This window comes from Suncus etruscus, chromosome 6 (assembly GCF_024139225.1).
Source record: "Suncus etruscus isolate mSunEtr1 chromosome 6, mSunEtr1.pri.cur, whole genome shotgun sequence".
Classification (NCBI taxonomy): Eukaryota; Metazoa; Chordata; class Mammalia; order Eulipotyphla; family Soricidae; genus Suncus; species Suncus etruscus.
In genome coordinates, this window is record NC_064853.1 from 5514063 (window position 1) to 5532750 (window position 18688).

The 18688-nt window shown below is 46.5% G+C and overlaps 2 protein-coding genes and 1 non-coding gene across 17 annotated transcripts in view; 1 reads left to right on the forward strand and 2 right to left on the reverse strand.

Moving 5' to 3' along the window:
• CLSTN1 (calsyntenin 1) overlaps nt 1-18688 on the reverse strand; it is an 833174-nt gene that overhangs the window by 370072 nt on the left and 444414 nt on the right. The window lies entirely within an intron of this gene.
• The window catches only part of KIF1B (kinesin family member 1B), a 154698-nt gene that overhangs the window by 17011 nt on the left and 118999 nt on the right, over nt 1-18688 (forward strand). For all 8 annotated transcript variants that reach the window (XM_049775263.1, XM_049775264.1, XM_049775265.1 and 5 more), the window contains exon 2: nt 1215-1409. In XM_049775263.1, coding sequence (XP_049631220.1) covers nt 1304-1409 — 106 coding nt within the window. In that variant the 5' untranslated portion in view covers nt 1215-1303. The remainder of the gene's footprint in view (nt 1-1214; nt 1410-18688) is intronic.
• Nucleotides 17059-17165, reverse strand: LOC126012978 (U6 spliceosomal RNA). Its single transcript, XR_007497318.1, has one exon. It is a non-coding gene; the product is annotated as a U6 spliceosomal RNA (small nuclear RNA).

Here is an 18688-nt window from a genome sequence, read left to right on the forward strand (position 1 = left end):
CATTTCCAGCTTCCAAAATGGTCCACCAAGTACCAACAGGAATAATTCCTTTTTTGGGGGGAGGGGGTCACACCTGGTGGCGCTCAGGGTTACTCCTGGCTCTGCGCTCAGAAGTCACTCCTGGCGGCACGGGAACTATATGGGATGGTGGTTCAGATCCTGGCATCCCATATAGTTCCCGTGCTTTTTTGTTTCTTTTTGGCTATGACTTACCTCACTCATGATAAATGTCATGATTTGATTACGGAGTCATTGTCACATTAGAGGTAGGACCTGAATTTGCCTAATTGGTCTGGGCTTATTGCACAGGCTGGTTCTAAGTTCAAATGAGGCAGTCATGAACGGATTCTTGGGAAGAACCAGCAAGAACTCAGCTGTGTCCTATGTTGTTTAATTGTTAAACAAATTAAACTTTAGAAAGTTTGATTCAGGGACTGGAGAGATAGCACAGCAGTAGAGCATTTGTCATGTATGTGGCTGACCCAGGACGGACCTGGGTTTGATCTCCCGGCATCTCTGATGATCCCCTGAGCCTGCCAGGAGCGATTCTGGATGCAGAGCCAGGAGTAATTTCTGAGCACCACCGGGCGTGGCCACAAAACAAAAACCAAAACAATAAATTTAAGTTTACTATGGGGAGTACGAGATGAACAGGGAAGGACAGAAATGAGTTTTTAAATTTTGCTTTGTTATTTTTTGGAGGGAGCCACACTCAGCAGTGCTTAGACTTTAGTCATGACTCAGGGGTCATTCCTGGCAGTGCTTGGAGGGACCATAATAGAGGGATGCTGGGGATTGAACCCGGGTGAGCTGCATGCAAGGCAAGTGCCCTCTCTACTCTACTTTTGCTCTGGCTCTGTGGAATGAGTTTTTCTTTTCTTTTTTTTTTTTTGGCCATACCCGGTGACGCTCAGGGCTATGCATTCAGAAATCGCTCCTGGCTTGGGGGACCATATGGGACATCGGGGGGGGGGGGGGATCGAACCGCAGTCCATCCTAGGCTAGTGCCAGCAAGGCAGGTGCCTTACTGCTCCGCACCACTGCTTCGGCCCCTGGAATGAGGTTTTGGTTTGGTTTAATTTCATTTTTCAGAAAGTAGAGAGAAACAGTACAAATATTAAAAAAAATAAAATGGTAGAATTAAGGCTTATATTTAGTCCCTACTTGCTAATAAATCCTGACTACCTTGTTTGGTTGTTTATTTTTCTTTCCAGAGGAAGCTTCAACAGATCTTCCACTGAAAAAAAAAGAGAAAAAGAGCCCAGTTTTGCTTCTGTCTGGGCTCCCCATCTGACAGAGCAGGATGTCGGGGGCGTCGGTGAAGGTGGCGGTACGCGTGCGGCCCTTCAATTCCCGCGAGACCAGCAAAGAGTCCAAATGCATCATCCAGATGCAAGGCAACTCAACCAGTGAGTCCCCGTGCTTCCTTTCCAGTGCTCACTTGTCTTGGAATTTTTTGGCGAGGGGTTGGGGGGCGAGCAAAGGACCCAGACAGGCCTTGAACCCTGTTTCCCAAATGGACTGGGTGTGCTGGGCTGCTTCAACTTGACCCATTCACGACTCACTAAGTCCAGCATGGGGGTGATGATTGATTGCATTCGATTTAGTTTGGTTACTGAGCACCCAAAGGACCTTTAACTGTTGTTAATGCCTCGAGCCCGCATCTAGTTATGTGGCCCTATTGGACCCCACATGGGGGTCCATGGTTTAAGGAGGTCGGTGCTAGTCCTTGGGGCTTCCTCTTCTTCTTGGCCTTATTGCTGTGTTTTGGGGGCCTGACCTGCGGCCTGGTGGTGGAGAGCTGCTTCTGCCGTGTTTGGGGAGAAAGTAGTTGGTGGACCATGTGGTACCCATGATCAGAACTGTGCCAGTGTATGCATGCTGGATGCATGCTAAGCCTTTGAGACTCACTGCCACTTCCACAACCCTCCCAGGTCTATTATGTATGTATGTTTGTGCTGAGGGCAAATTGGATCTAATTTTATTGAATTACTGCCCTTTTTTTTTTTTTTTTTTCTTTTCGGCTTTTGGGTCAATCCCAGAGGTACACAGAGGATGTTTCAGATCAGTGGTCCTCAAACTATGGCCTGTGGGCCACATATTTTATTTGGTCTCATTTTGTTTCTTCACTTCAAAATAAGATATATGTAGTGTGCATAGACATTTATTTATTTATTTATTTATTTTTGGTTTTTGAGCCACACTCAGTGACTCAGGGGTTACTCCCAGCTCTGTGCTCAGAAATTGTTTCGGGCTTGGGGGACCATATGGGATGCCAGGGAATCAAACCGCGGTTCATCCTAGGCTAGCTGGGCAAGGCAGACGCCTTACCACTTGTGCCATTGCTCCGGCCCCATAGTTTTAGTTTTTACAATAGTCCAGCCCTCTAACGGTCTGAGGGACAGTGAACTAGCCACTGTTTAAAAAGTTTGAGGGGGGCCCGGAGAGATAGCACAGCGGCGTTTGCCTTGCAAGCAGCCGATCCAGGACCAAAGGTGGTTGGTTCGAATCCCGGTGTCTCATATGGTCCCCTGTGCCTGCCAGGAGCTATTTCTGAGCAGACAGCCAGGAGTAACTCCTGAGCACCGCTGGGTGTGGCCCAAAAACAAAAAAAAAAAATTTTTTTTTTGAGGACCACTGCTTCAGATTCTATGCTCAGGGGTCACTCCTGGTAGTTCTTGGGAGGAGGAAGTTCATAGGTGGTTCTGGAATCAAAGCAGGCTCAGCTGGCCTGCCAGGCAAAGGCCTTTATCTCTTTGACCCTGTCAGCAGGCTTGAAGCTTGCAGGATACGATTTTTACTCTGTTCCAGAGTCCCAAGGGTTATCCGGGGCCACTTGGCGCGAGGCCAGGGCTGGGCTTGGACCCAGCGGTGACGCAGCGCCTCTGGGGACTGGCAGCGTTGGGTACCACCAGGGTTGTGCGTAGCGGTGCTGGCAGGGCAGTGGATGTCATGCCAGGAATAGAACTCGGGGCCCGACACATGCTGGGCCTGTGCTTTAGCCCCGGGAGCTGTCTCCCTGGCCTCTGTGATATACTGTTCTTCACCCAGATTAAACCTCAGCATCTGTTCATGTCAAAATGATCCTTTATGCCCTTAATCAATATCTTCCCCTCCCACCTCCATATCCAATTTATAATCACTGTTTTGTTATCTGGTACTATGGGTTTGATTTTTTTCTTTGTGGATAATTCTGAATATTCTGTGACTTATGCATTCCTCTGAGTTTAGTAAAAAAAAAAAAGTCGAGTTTAAGCTGCTATTATATTGCTATTTGAATTTTACCATCATCTTGCTTGCCAGGGAGTCTCTGAATTATTCAATGCAAAGTTCTTTTTTTTTGGGGGGGGGGCCCCACCGAGTGACTCTCAGGGGTTACTCCTGGCTATGCACTCAAATCACTCCTGGCTTGGGGGACCATATGGAATGCTGGGGAATCAAACCGTGGTCCATCCTAGGTTAGCCGTGTGCAAGGCAGACGCCCTACCGCTGGCGCCACTGCTCTGGCCCCTCGATGCACAGTTATAAGTGGAAAGGAGATGTAGGGACTATAGAAAGAGTGCGAAGAGTTCAGCCCTGCCTCACATGCTGCAGACTCGGTTTGGACCCCTTGTACCACAGATGGACCCCTGAGCCCTGCTAGATAGGAGTGATCTGAGCACAGAGTCTGGAGAAAATCCTGAGCCCCAAACAGAGCCAGGAGTAAGCCCTGAGCTCCACAGTGTTTGTGACTGAAAATAAAAAAATTAAAAATAGAAGAGATGTTTGTGCAGGGATTGGGCTTTGTTGGTAACACACATCACGCATCGTGTGTATATATGAGACCTGGTTCAATTCTTGCACTGTAAAAAAAAAAATCAAAACTCAGAATTAAATTGAACACTTTAGTGCTTGAACATGGGCCGTTAGCTCAATGAGCAGGGTCACATTTTACATGCAGAACCGGTTCTGTATCTGGACCTGGGATCGCATTGTCCTTGAGCACACAACTGGGAGTAGCTCCCGCACAAAAACAAGCCCCAACTAGTGAATCTGGGCCAGGGACGTGGCTCTGCAGAAGGGCGAATGTGAATTTGGGTTTTAATTCTCTGCACCGAAGGCAGAAAAGGTGGGCTTTAGGGAATCCTTGACCAGGAGCTGGAGTGGATTTTCCGGAAATTGCCTTTCTCAGAAATGTTTAGCAGACAGATAGCACCTTCAATCCGGGAGAGATCCCAGTGTCTTGGAGCCTGATTCTCATTCCTGGTTAAGAGGGTTTCTTTTCTTTTTTTTCGTTTTTGGGCCACACCAGGCGGTGCTCAGGGGTTACTCCTGGCTGTCTGCTCAGAAATAGCTCCTGGCAGGCACGGGGGACCATATGGGACACCGGGATTCGAACCAACCACCTTTGGTCCTGGGTCGGCTGCTTGCAAGGCAAACGCCGCTGTGCTATCTCTCTGGGCCCCTGAGGGTTTTATTTCTTACAAGGTTAGAGGTAGAAAGTGAATATTAAAGGGTGTGTGAGATTATCATACAAGGGTTGTGGTATTTGCCTTACATCCTGCTGACCAGGATTTGATCTTTGGCATCACATCTGGTCCCTGAATACCACCACCAGGGATCACTCCTGAGCTCAGAGACAGGAATAGTCCCTGAGTACTGCTGGGTGTGACCCCCTCCCCTCAGAAAAAGGCTATGTGCAAAAATTAATTTATTGTATAATAAAAATACCCAGAAAGTTTTATTATTTTTTATATTTTGTTTTTTTGGGCCACACCTGTTTGACGCTCAGGGGTCACTCCTGGCTATGCGCTCAGAAATCACCCTTGCCTTGGGGGACCATATGGGACCCCAGGGGATCGAATCACGGTTGGTCCTAGGCTAGAACTTGCAAGGCAGACACCTTACCTCTAGTGTCACCTCTCCAGCCCCTAAAGTTTTTATGACTATAAGAAATTATACTTTTTTTGTTTTGTTTTTTGTTTTTTTTTTGGGGTCACACGTGACAGCGCTCAGGGGCTACTCTTGGCTCTATGCTCAGAAATCGCTCCTGGCAGGCTCGGGGGACCATATGGGATGCTGGGATTCAAACCACCGACCTTCTGCATGCAAGGCAAATGCCTTACCTTTATGCTATCTCTCTGGCTCCAGGAATTATACTTTTTAAAGTTTAGAATTCCAGCATATTTTTAATCTAATCTTTTGGGGCTGAACCTTACTTTTATATTTTCTTTCTTTCTTTCTTTCTTTTTCTTTCTTTCTTTCTTTCTTTCTTTCTTTCTTTCTTTCTTTCTTTCTTTCTTTCTTTCTTTCTTTCTTTCTTTCTTTCTTTCTTTCTTTCTTTCTTTCTTTCTTTCTTTCTTTCTTTCTTTCTTTCTTTCTTTCTTTCTTTCTTTCTTTCTTTCTTTCTTTCTTTCTTTCTTTCCCTTCCTTCCTTCCTTCCTTCTTTCCTTTCTTTCTTTCTTTCTTCCTTCCCTCCCTCCCTCCCCCTTCCTTCCTTCCTTCCCTTCCTTCCTTCCTTCCTTCCTTCCTTCCTTCCTTCCTTCCTTCCTTCCTTCCTTCCTTCCTTCCTTCCTTCCTTCTTTCCTTTCTTTCTTTCTTTCTTCCTTCCCTCCCTCCCCTCCTTCCTTCCCTTCCTTCCTTCCTTCCTTCCTTCCTTCCTTCCTTCCTTCCTTCCTTCCTTCCTTCCTTCCTTCCTTCCTTCCTTCCTTCCTTCCTTCCTTCCTTCCTTCCTTCCTTCCTTCCTTCCTTCCTTCCTTCCTTCTTTCTTTCTTTCTTTCTTTTTTTTTTTTTTTTTTTTACTTTTTGGGCCACACACCGATGACGCTTAGGGGTTACTCCTGGCTATGCATTCAGAAATCGCTCCTGACTTGGGGGACCATATAGGATGATAGGGGATTGAACCAAGGTCCATTCTAGGTCGCGCATGCAAGGCAAATGCCCGACCACTTGCACTACTGCTCTACCCCCTCTCTTTTCTCTCTCATTTATTTTTGATTAAATCACGGTGAGATCCAGAGGTAAAAAGTTGCTGATGGTTGAGTTTCAGTCACACAGTGTCCCTGCACCTGTCCCTTCACAAGTGTTCATTTCCCGCCACCCAGTTTTCCTCCCATCCTCCCATTTCCAGCCTGTCTCTGGCAGACACCTTTGCCAGCATCTTTAATTGGCTGTTTAATGTTTATCATCAGTATTCAGTACGTTCCTAATCCTTGATGTTGACTAATTTCCACGAGTAGTTAATGCATTTACTCATGTCATCGAAAATGGAAAAGGTACAAAGAATGAATCATGGAAGTGCTCACGCCCACAGCTAAAAATTCAGCTATAACCCCTTTCCAGAAACAGTAATCAGATGATCTCACTGTTAGTTTTTCATCCTGAGGTAGTTCTCACAGCAGGGGTTCAATGGGGTTCCCTGACTTGGGTAAACTCAAATTATCATGGTTGATTCTAATTATCATGGTTGATTCTACTTCGTGTATTTTAGATAATAGGAAGTTAAACCCAGAACCACACCCTGAAGGTCAGTGGTGTGGTGTTCTAAACTGAGCCATCCTCTTGGCCCATGACAACAATATCCTTCTCTCTCTCTCTCTCTCTCTCTCTCTCTCTCTCTCTCTCTCTCTCTCTTTCACACACACACACACACACACACACACACACACACACACACACAGAGCATTGCTCAGTGCTTACTCCTGGCAGAGCTCAGGGGACCATATAAGATGTTGGGAATTGAACCCACTTCCACCCCACCCCCAGTACTACCAATCCAGGTTCTGCAGCATAATTTTATTTTATTTTATTTTGGTTTTTGGGCCACATCCAGTGGCACTCAGGAATTACTCCTGGCTCTGCGCTCAGAAACTACTCCTGGTGGCTTGGGGGACCCTATGGGATGCTGGGGATCGAACTCAGGTTCGTTCTGGGTCGGCCGCTTGCAAGGCAAACACCCTACAGTGCTATCACTCTGGCTCTAGACCATCAATGTTTCTAACTGATGAAAATTACTTTCTTTGAGAGTCTCAGAGAATAGGCATTCACTCAATAGGGCTTTATTCAGAGCAAGTATCTACTCTTGGTTATATGGTGTGTTAAATATTAAATAGAATATTTCAGAAAGTCCAGTTGAATTATCCAGTTGAATAAAACTGTCATCATAAAGGAGGGAGCCATTAGATTTCTCTCGGTGTTCTGAGTTATGTTTGGGCATGAGAGATGGATCTGGGGCTATGGGTTTCTAATTCTGATCATTTTTGGTTTATCTATAATTTATCTAATCTCACCAAGCGATTATTGATGGTTATGGTGATGTATTATGTCTATTTTCTAAGATAAATTGCTTGCTTGTTGATCTTATTTTGATTTGTTACCTTGTTTTTTTGATTGTTTATAAAACGTGGCAGTTTGGGGTAAAGGGTGAAATGATCCAAATCATGTTTACTTTTCCTCAGAATGTGGAGTTTCAGATGCTTTCTTCTGGGGTAGAAGGAAATGAAAGAAAATGTCATTTTGAGCTATTTCAGAATGTTGAAATAGTTGAATAGAACTGTTTCAATATGTTGAACTATTTTTAGTCATACATTTTTGGAGATTATAAGTTTGACTCAGTTTTTATTATCTTCCACAGAAACCACTCCAGGGTCATTGAAAAGATTTTAAGAGGAAATGCTTGGTTTTTTGTTTTTTTGTTTTTGTTTTTTGGGCCACACCCGTTTGATGCTCAGGGGTTACTCCTGGCTAAGCGCTCAGAAATTGCCCCTGACTTGGGGGGACCATATGGGACGCCGGGGGATCGAACTGCGGTCCTGATCCTTGGCTAGGCTTGAAATGCAGACACCTTACCTCTAGCGCCACCTTGCCGGCCCCTGAAATGCTTGGTTTTTATGAAAAGCAGTTCATATTTTATTCAACTAGGTCTGAGTATGTTGAGCACTGCAGGGAAACCAGCCTGTGGACCTTCTGAATTCTCAGCTATGAATGTTTTTTCCAACGGTTTTGTTTAAAACCAATAACCTTTCCCCTAACCCTTCACCGATGCCAGAGATTGAACCTGGGCTGGCAGCACGCGAGGCAAATGCCCTACCCAATGTACTATCTCTTAAGGAATTTTTAAAGTTTGAGGTAGGAGGGGCTTAGGAATTAAACTCATCTCATCAGTACAAATCAATGGTATGGGGGTGGTGGTGAGAGATAGCGTGGAGGTAGGGCGTTTGCCTTCCATGCAGAAGGATGGTGGTTCGAATCCCAGCATCTCATATGGTTCCCCAAGCCTGCCAGGAGTGATTTCTGAGCGTAGAGCCAGGAGGAACCCCTGAGCGCTGCTGGATGCGATCCAAAGAAACAAACAAAGAAACAGGTTTTTGGAAAAGTACACTTATAAGTTTGGCAGAGGACATATATAAAATTCATAGGTTGGAGAACCTTGTGTGAGAACCCTTAGTTCTATTTCTGACACCAAAAACAGCAGAACCAAAAAACAATAAGCTTCAAAACATAGATGACTGAGCACGTCCGCTGGACCCATTATGGGGAGATTTTCAGAATTATAGGTAATGGGAACTTACCATAGTTGTGTTGGTACCAGATGTCAGTTCTCCTTATCTTTCTAAGACAATGCCTCTTGATTCCCTGCATGTCAATATTTAGCAGAAGGATTTTGTGACTTTAATACACTAGTTCAATAAAAAAAAAAAATACACTAGTTCACTGCAGGGGCCAAAAAAGATAGTACAATGGGTAGGGCATTTGCCTAGCATGCAGTAGACCTGGCTTTGTTCCCCGGAATTCCATATGGTTCTTCTAGCTCCGTCAGGAGTGATCCCTGAGTGCAGAGCCACGAGTAAGCCTCCAAACCCACACCCAAACAAAACATTAGTTCACTGAAACAGAAATCCTCATTAAATGAATCAGCCTTGGAAAAATAGGGTTGGTCTTCCAGCTTAAATACCGTGTTGTGGCTTACAGAGTTTGGGGTAGTTGTGATTCCTTTGTTGGTGTTTGTTCTTGGAAAGTCTTTCTAAGCATCTTTCCTTGGGGGGGGGGCAGTGTCAAGGGGGTGGTAGTAACCCCACAGGCTACTGAGGTTGCTTTTTGTCTGTTTGCTTAAAAAGGCTCCATTTCCAGAGAACTATTTAGAATTTAAAAATCACTGGATTTTGGAACTGGAGCAATAGTACAGTGGGAAGGGCTTTTGCCTTGCACACACCATCTCAGTTTCAATCCCTGGCATCCCACATGGTCCACTGAGTCTGTCAGGAGTAATTCTGAGCACAAAAACCAGGAGTAATCCCATAGCAGCCGCCAGTCCCCAAAAGAAAGAAACAAACAAACATACAAAAATCCTGGCGTTTCAGGTTGGGAGGGAACATGCATTTGAATATAGAATTGTTACCAAAAAAGAGAGACATTGTAATGCTGCTGGGCTGTGCATGGCCCGAGTTGCTGGTTCCTGGGCCTAGGTGCTGGCCACAGCCACACAGAGGCAGCTGAGGGCCTCCAGATGCAATGGACAAGGGACCAGGGAGCAGGGACCAGAGACATACACGTTGGGGACATGCCAGGTCCGTAGACAGCGACAGCAGCGGCTTATGTAAGCGCGCCCTGGTCTCATGGGGAATATTTTCCACGGCACAAACAAATGTTCCTGCCCTGACAGTCTGGAGTCCCGAGCACCTTGCAAATGACGTCACCCCCGCATGTTCCAGGGCTTTTCTCCGGTGGAAGCCTTTGTTCCTGTTTCCCTTTGTAAAAGAAGGTGGACTGCATTTGTGCCCCAAGCCAGGGATCCCCAAATGTCACATCTATTGCTCCCTTCTCTGAAAACATAAAGCAACAAAGAAAATCACTGTACCCCTGGATGTGTATTTTCTCTACGTGAACCAGCAAGAAAGCACCTGTAATTATATGAGCAGAGGTTGCTACGGCCCCACCCCCCATCCCCAGATGTTTCCAGCAGCTCTGAGCCACCTGCTCACTTGGGGACAGGCACCTTTAAGAGCTTAAAGATGGTTAGGAAGATCTGAGGACACTGTGGCCGTATCGGTGCCCTTCCATGCTTTTTCTGCAGGCATCCGGCCTGAGTTCCCATGGCCTCTTCTGTTTACCAGTTTTTTTTTTTAATTTTATTTCTTTAAATAATATTTTTTTTAATCACCATAATTACAAACATGTTTGTAGTTGGGTATCAGTCATAAAAAGAACACTCCCATTTGCCAGTCAAACATTCCCACCACCAGTGACCTCCATCTCCCTCCTTCCTCACCCCCTACCTGTATTCGAGACAGGCATTGTATTTCTTTCACTCACTACCATTGTCATGATAGCTGTCAGTGTAGTTATTTCTCTAAGTACACTCACCACTCTTTGTGATAAGCTTCATATCATGGGCCGAACCTTCCAGTCCTCATCTCTTTTGTCTCTGAGTATTCTTAACGTACTGTCTTTTATTTTTCTTAAATCCCACAGATGAGTGAGGCTATTCTGTGCCTACCATTTACCAGTTTATTTTGCCCTGGCACTGCCCCTTTCTCCTCCCAGTGCCCAAGTCTCGGTACTCTAACAATGAACCTTTTGTTTTCTGCTCTTTGCTTATGGACCTGCCCAGAAACTTTTCCATAGACATACATTTCTTTTTGTCTTTGTTTTGGGGCCACTGCCTGGTTCTGTTCAGGGGTCCCTGCTAACTGGCTCAGGGGACACTATGGGATATTGGCTATCAAACCCATGGGGTTGGTCGTGTACCAGGCAGAAACCCTCCCCGCTATTTGATGGCCCAGCCCCATGTGGACGTACTTAACTGAATCCATTTTTATGGTTCCAGAGATCAAGCAGACACACGCTTTGTCCTTGAGTCATGTTTTTGGCCCTGCCCGCATGTAGACTAAACATCGCCCCATTCCAGCTGGTATAAAGGATGGCTTTTATGTGCTTTATTGAAAAGTCAGCTCGGTGGATGGCCAGGGACAAAAGGAAAGTTTGCTGGGAAGACAGCTCTGAATTCTACGAGCAGTTTGTGTTTCTCTTTTGTCTTACTGGTCATCCCTGGCGGTTCAGGCCTGATGCTTGGGGCAGAGCCTGGCGCTGCAGAGGAGGCCATAAAGGCAGACCTGGCAGCGATCAGGGGCTGAGTCAGGGCCTCGTCCATGCCAGACACATGCTCTACTGCTGGCGCAGGGGTCTCAAACTCAATTTACCTGGGGGCTGCAGGAGGCAAAGTTGGGGTGATCCTTGAGTGCAAAGTCAGTAGTAAGCCTTGAATATTGGGGGCTGTGACCAAACAACTAAAACCAAACCAAACAAAAAAAGATTCCTCTAGGGCAGGGCCACAAAATGTTGTATGGAGGGCCGCAAACGGCCCGCCGGCCTCGAGTTTGAGACCCCTGCTGGTGTCTTTTTCCAGGCCCTGGCAAGACACTTTTTTTTTTAATTGTATTTTTTTGTTGTGATGGTGTTTGGGCCACACCCGGCAGCACTCAGGGGTTGTTACTCCTGGCTCTGCACACAGAAATCACTACTGGCAGGCTCGGGGGACCTATGGAATGCCAGGGATTAAACTTGCGTTGGGTGGCTGTAAGGCAATTGCCCTACCTGTTGTGCTATAGCTCTGGCCCCTAAACTGTATTTAAAAAAATAAATAAGGGGCTGGAGAGATAGCATGGAGGTAAGGCGTTTGCCTTTCATGCAAGAGGTCATCAGTTCGAATCCCAGCGTCCCATATGGTCCCCTGTGCCTGCCAGGAGCAATTTCTGAGCATGGAGCCAGGAATAACCCCTGAGCACTGCCGGGTGTGACCCAAAAACCACAAAAAAAAAAATAAATAAATAAATAAATAAAACAGCAAAGATGAAGACAATCCTATGAAAATAAGTATAAATACATCTAGACATTTTTTTTTGTTTTGTTTTGGGGCCAAACCCAGCGGCACTCAGGGCTCACTCCTAGCTCTTTGCTCAGAAATTACTCCTGGTAGATTCAGGGACAAACCTTGGTCAGCCGCCTGCAAGGCAAATGCCCTTCTTGCTGTTCTATCACTCTGGTTATAGTTGTTTTGTTGCTGCATTTTGGGCCACATCTGGTGGTGCTCAGGGGTTACTCCTGGCCCTGTGCTCTAGGATCACTTCTAGCAGTGCTCAGAAATTACTCCCGGGCCCGGAGAGATAGCATGGAGGTAAGGCGTTTGCCTTTCGTGCAGAAGGTCCATGGTTCAAATCCTGGCGTCCCATATGGTCCCCCGTGCCTGTCAGGAGCAATTTCTGAGCATAGAGCCAGGAGTAACCCCTGAGCACTGCCGGGTGTGACCCAAAAACAAAAAAAAAACAAACAAACAAAAAAAAAGAAATTGTGTTTAGGCATCACTCTTGGAAGGTTCCTAGGACCACATAGGATGCTGTGGCCTGAAGTCTGGTTGGCCACATGCAAGGCAAGTACCCTAAAAATGTTTTTGGTTTTAGGGGCTACACATGGCGGTGCTCAGGACTTACTCCTGACTGCACATAGGGATCTCTCCTGGCAGGTTTATGGGACCCTCTTGGATGAAGCTGATCCAACCTATGCCAGTTGCATGCAGGGCAAAAGCAAGCCCTCCCCGTGCGCTGTCACTCTGGCCCAGTCTTCCAGTGTCCTTTGCCTTCCCTTCCCTGAGATCCAAAACATACTTGGCCTTTCCCCCAACATCTGACACAGTTTCTGCTCGATAGAGGAAACAGTTATTTCCTGCATCTGTCAGTAATGGGGTGGAAGAGCCAGATTTAGTGGACACGCGGGTGTTGGGAAGCCGAGGTTTTGCCTGTCTGGCACATTTTTACCAGCGTCTGTGACCTTCTGTGTTGTGTTTTTGTGTCCGTGGCCATCTTGAGTGTGTGCTGGTTGTCACCACCCAAAGAGGATTTTTGAACACAATGAGTACTTACTCGAGTACTCGAGTGAAGTTTTATTTTTTTCTTTTATTTTTGGGTCACATCCGGTGGCTGCGCTCAGGGGTTACTCTACACTCAGAAATTGCTCCTGGCTTGGGGGACCATATGGGATGCTAGGATTTGAACCACCATCTGTCCTGGCTCAGCTGCATGCAAGGCAAACACCCTACCACTGTGCTATATCACCCTCCCTTTTTTTTTTTTTTTTGGTTTTTGGGCCACACCCTGTGACGCTCAGGGGTTACTCCTGGCTATGCGCTCAGAAGTTGCTCCTGGCTTCTTGGGGGACCATATGGGACGCCGGGGGATCGAACCGCGGTCCGTCCTAGGCTAGCGCAGGCAAGGCAGGCACCTTACCTCCAGCGCCACCGCCCGGCCCCAGGCTTGTGAAATCCTTTTTATTTTTATTTATTTATTTATTTTTTTTTTTTTTTGGTTTTTGGGCCACACCCTGTGAGGCTCAGGGGTTACTCCTGGCTATGTGCTCAGAAGTAGCTCCTGGCTTCTTGGGGGACCATATGGGACGCCGGGGGATCGAACCGCGGTCCGTCCTAGGTTAGCGCAGGCAAGGCAGGCACCTTACCTCCAGCGCCACCGCCCGGCCCCACCCTCCCTTTTTTTAATATTGGCAAAATACTTGGAACTTCATGTTCAAGAGAAAAAATATGATGCAATTTACCTTGGGTGGTCTGTCTACTTTCTTGGCAAACTCAAGTCTTTTGACACGCGATTCGTCCAGTTCTTCAATGCTGCTTATAAAGCTCTTCTCACGCTCTTTTTGGGGCGCAGGGGTTGGGACGTGCCCTGTAGTTCTCAGGAGCTACATCTACCTCGGTGTTCAAGGGTGCCAAACATTGAATTAGGGGTGCTGATCCTCTCAAGACAAATGCTTCATTCTGGTGCCAATGTTGCCTTGTCTTCCCCTGCAGAGCACTGACAAGTGAATTCTTCTCTTGCTTACATTTTTTTTTTTTTTTGGTTTTTGGGCCACACCCAGAAGTGCTCAGTGGTTCCACTTGGCTCTGTGCTCAGAAATCACTCCTCGCATGCTCCAGGGACCTTCTAGGATTTTGGGATCAAAACTGGGTAATGGTAGGGCAAATGCCCTACCTGCTGTGCTTATCGCTCTAACCCCTGGTGTGTGATTTTTTTTTTTTTTTGGATTTTTGGGTCACACCCGGCAGCGCTCAGGGATTGCTCATGGCTCTGTGCTCAGAAATTGCTCCAGGTGGGCTCGGGGGACCATGTGGAATGCCGGAATTCGAACCACCATCCTTCTGCATGCAAGGCAAATGCCTTACCTCCTTGCTATTTCTCCAGTCCCAGGGTGTGTGATTTTTGTTCCTTTCCTCTCCCCCATTTTTAATGTGGATTTTTATTTTATTGATAGAATCAGGAGTCTTTTATATATCTGGGAGATGAATCCTTTATCTGATATATTGTATGCAGATGTTTTTCTTCCAATCAGTTGAATGTCTTCAGTTTTTGCCTGTATTTCTCTGGCCATGCAGAAGATGCTTTTTGTTTTGTTTGTTTTTGTTTTCTGTTTTTTTTTTTTTGGGGGGGAGCACACCTGATGTTGCTCAGGGGTTACTCCTAGTCTGTACTCAGAAATTGCTCCTGGCAGGCTCAGGGGACTTATGGAATGCCAGGATTGAATCTGGCAAAGCTCTCACCATACCCACTGTGCTGTCATCTTTCTGGCCCCTGGAGAACCTTTTTAATTTTTTTTGGTTTGGGGGTCACACCCAGCAGTGCTCAGGAGTTGCTCCTGGCTCTACGCTCAGAAATCGCTCCTGGCAGGCTCGGGGGACCATATAGGATACCGGGATTCGAACCACCGTCCTTCTGCATGTGAGGCAAATGCCCTACCTCCATGCTATTTCTCTGGCCCGGACCTTTTTTAATTTGATGTCCCACTTGTTAATTTTTGTTTCTGTGGTCATTGCCAATGGAATATCATTGAAACCATCTTTGAGGTCCAAATCTTGAAAAAGTTAGCTTCTATTTCCCTCAGTGTTATCTTTCTTTTTTCTTTTTCTTTTGTGGGAACACATCTGGCAGTGCTCAGGGGTTCCTCCTGGCTCTGCACTCAGAAATTACTCCTGGCATACTCAGGGGACCCTATAGGATACCAGGTATCAAACCTGGGTCAGTTGTGTGCAAAGCAAACATTCTCCTGCTGTGCTACCACTCCAACCCCTACCTCATGTTTCTCTTAATGGAATCTGACATAATGTCAAGTTCTTTGATCACCTTTCAACTGACATTTTTGTTGTTTTATTTTGGGGGGGGCATACCTGGTAACACTCAGGGGTTACTCTTGGCTATGCGCTCAGAAATCGCTCCTGGCTCGGGGCCCATATAGGATGGTGGGGGATTGAGCCTGAGTTTGTCTATGGTTAGCCACATGCAAGGCAAACGCCCTACCACATCGCTCTAGGCCCTGAACTGACTTTTAAGTTGTGATAAAGAGGTTTAGTATAATTTCTATGGATATTTTTGTTTGTTTTTGGGTCATACCTGGTAGTGCTCAGGGGTTACTCCTAGCAGGCTCGGGGAATCAGATGGAATGCTGGGGATTGAACCTGGATCAGCCACGTGCAAGGCAAAGGCCTTCCCCACTTGTGCTGTCACACAGCATCATTTTTATTGCCTGCAGCTATCCAGTTTTCCCAACACCATTTATGGAAGAGATTGTCTAACTCCACACCGAACCCCAAACCCCACTCCTCTGTTGTAAATTAGCTGTTCATATATCTGAGGGCTTATCTCGGGAATTCAATTTTCCCCCATCTGCCCAGCATCTGTTTCCATGTTTCTATCCTAGTGCCGAGCTATTCTGGTCACTGTATATGTAGTTTCCAGTCAGGAAATTCTCAGTTTCTTATTTTTCACAAGGGCTCGTCCAAAGATGGACCCTGGTTAGTAATAAATCTACCTGTTTTTTCTTTTCTTGTTGAAATCGACATTTTGGGGAATGAGGAACCCCCACCCAGTAATGCTCGGATACCCCTTGGCTTCTTGCTTGGGGGGTGCTTGTGGTGTTCAGGGGGCCGTGGGGTGCTAGGATTCCTCGTACCTTTGAACCATCTCCATGCTTTGACCTGAGGTTAAGCATTTTTTTCTTCCCTTTCTTGGGGTGGTGGTGGTGTTTGTTTTTTTGGTCACACCCGGCAGTGTTCAGGAGTTATTCTTGGCTCTGCACTCAGAAGTCACTTCTGGCAGGCTTGGGAGACCCAGTGTGATGCTGGGGATCGAATCTGGGTCGGCCTCACACAAAGAATATGTGCCCCTCCCCCCAGTGTGCTATCTTCTGGCCACAATCACACTTTTTTGGGGGAGCACATTTGGCAGCACTCAGGGGTTACTCCTGGCTGTGTGCTCAGAAATCGCTCCTGGCAGTCTTGGGGACCATATGGGATGCCAGGAATCCAACACGGGTCTGTCCCTGGTGAGCCGCATGCAAGGCAAACGCCTTATGCTGTGCTATCGCTCTGTCCCTCACACTTTTTTTTGGGGGGGGGGGGCTAAGCTCATTATCAGTCTCTTGAACCTTAAAACCACTCCTGACCATGGCGAGGAAAGTAAAACCTCACGTAGGCGGAGAAGGAATTAATTTTAGAAGCAGCTTCTGCAGCTGCTGTATTTGGTGTCTGAGCATCTAAACTGGACGTTGCTAACACAGAGTTACTCACAGTCTCTTGCTGATTTCCTTCTATGTAACCCCAGTTGATGACTGTTTGTAGTTGATCAGGACAAAAGTTATGGAATTATCCTTAATTTTTTTCTCTTGCGCGCGTTGTAGTTTTTGATTTTTGGTGGTGTTCAAGGATTATTCCTGGCTCTGTGCTCAGGGATCACTTTTGGTGGGCTCAGATATGGGATGTCGGGGAATGGAGCCCTGGTCAGCCCCAGGCAAGGCAAGTGCCCTTCCTGCTGTACTATCAAACCAGCCCTATTTGTTACTTTTTTTTTTTTCGGGCCACACCCGTTTGATGCTCAGGGGTTACTCCTGGCTACGCACTCAGAAATTGCCACTGGCTTGGGGGGACCATATGGGACGCCGGGGGATCGAACCATGGTCCTTTCCTTAGCTAGCGTTTGCAAGGCAGACACCTTACCTCTAGTGCCACCTCGCCGGCCCCACATTTTTTTTAAATATATGGAACACTTCATGAATTTGGGTGTCATCCTTGTGAAGGGGCCATGCTAATCTTCTCTGTATTGTTCCAACTTTAGTATATGTGCTGTCGAAGCAAGCACTATTAGTGACATTTTTACTAGTTGGCTTAGGCCTCTAACTTGCTGTTTTCAATTGGAATATCAATATAGGGCAGAAATAGTTGAACCTGTCATCATTTGGAGGCCTTTGCTATTGTGTATTTGCTATGAGAGTTTATAATTTAAACATCTGCTCACCGAAGAAGTTTTCTTGTAGGACAGCAGAAGAGAAGCTGTCTTATTAAAAGCAATCCTTTGGGATTAGAGAGATAGCATGGTGGTATGGCATTTGCCTTTCATGCAGAAGGTCATTGGTTCGAATCCTGGTATCCCATATGGTTCCCCAAGCCTGCCAGGAGCTATTTCTGAGCGTGGAGCAGGAGTAACCTGTGACCCCCGCCCCCCCAAAAAAAAACCAAAAAAAGAGAAAGCGATCCTTTAGGGGCACAGCTGGTAGGGCATTTGCCTTGCATGCAGCCAATCCAGGACAGATGGTGGTTCAAATCCCAGTGTCCCATATGGTCCCCAAGACAGGAGCGATTTCTGAGTGCAGAGCCAGGAGTAACCCCTAAAAGCTGCAGGGTGTGACCCCCAAAACAAAACAAAGCAAAACAAAAAAGAAAACGATCTTCTAGGGCCTGAGCAGTAGCACAGCAGAGAGGGTGCCTGTCTTGCAAATTGTCGACTTGGTTTTAGTCGCCAGTGCTCCATGTGGTCCCTGAACTCCTGAACTCAGGTGATTCCTGAGTGCAGAGCCAGGAGTAAGTCCTGAGTACCACTGGGTGTGGCCACTGTACCCCCCCAAGAAAATAGTAAAAAAATGAAAACTTGGTCCTCTTTACTGCTTTATATTTTATATTACAATATTCACAGAGGAACATTTTGTTCCATTTACTGTTGTAGTTTTATGAGATTATCCTAATTAAATCTGAAACATTCTTCATGTGGCCTTAAAATGTGCATGACTTGGATTTTGCAAAGGAAAAAGCACCTCGGAGGGGGTGAGGGAAACTGGGGACATTGGCAGCTGGGACATTGGTGCCCTGATGAAGGGTGTTGGACATTGCCTGACTGAAACTCAATCATGAAAAACTTGGTGGCTGTGTATCTCATAGTGATTATACTAAAGATTTTATAAAAAATAAGAAAGAATCAAGGGGGCTGGAGAGATAGCATGGAGGTAAAGCATTTGCCTTGCATGCAGAAGGACGGTGGTTCGAATCCCGGCATACCATATGGTCCCCTGATCCTGCCAGGAGCGATTTTTGAGTGTGGAGCGAGGAGTAACCCCTGAGCGCTGCTGGGTGTGACCCAAAAACAAACAAATGAAAAAAATATCAGAAAACTCGGGGCCAGAGAGATGGCATGGAGGTAAGGCGTTTGCCTTGCATGCAGAAGGATGGTGGTTTGAATCCCAACATCCCATGTGGTCCCCCGTGCCTGCCAGGGGTGATTTCTGAGCATAGAGCCAGGCTCTACATAACCCCTGAGCACTGCCGGGTGTGACCCAAAAAACAAAAAACAAAAAATAAAGAATCAGGGTCTAGGAGTATAGCACAGCGGGG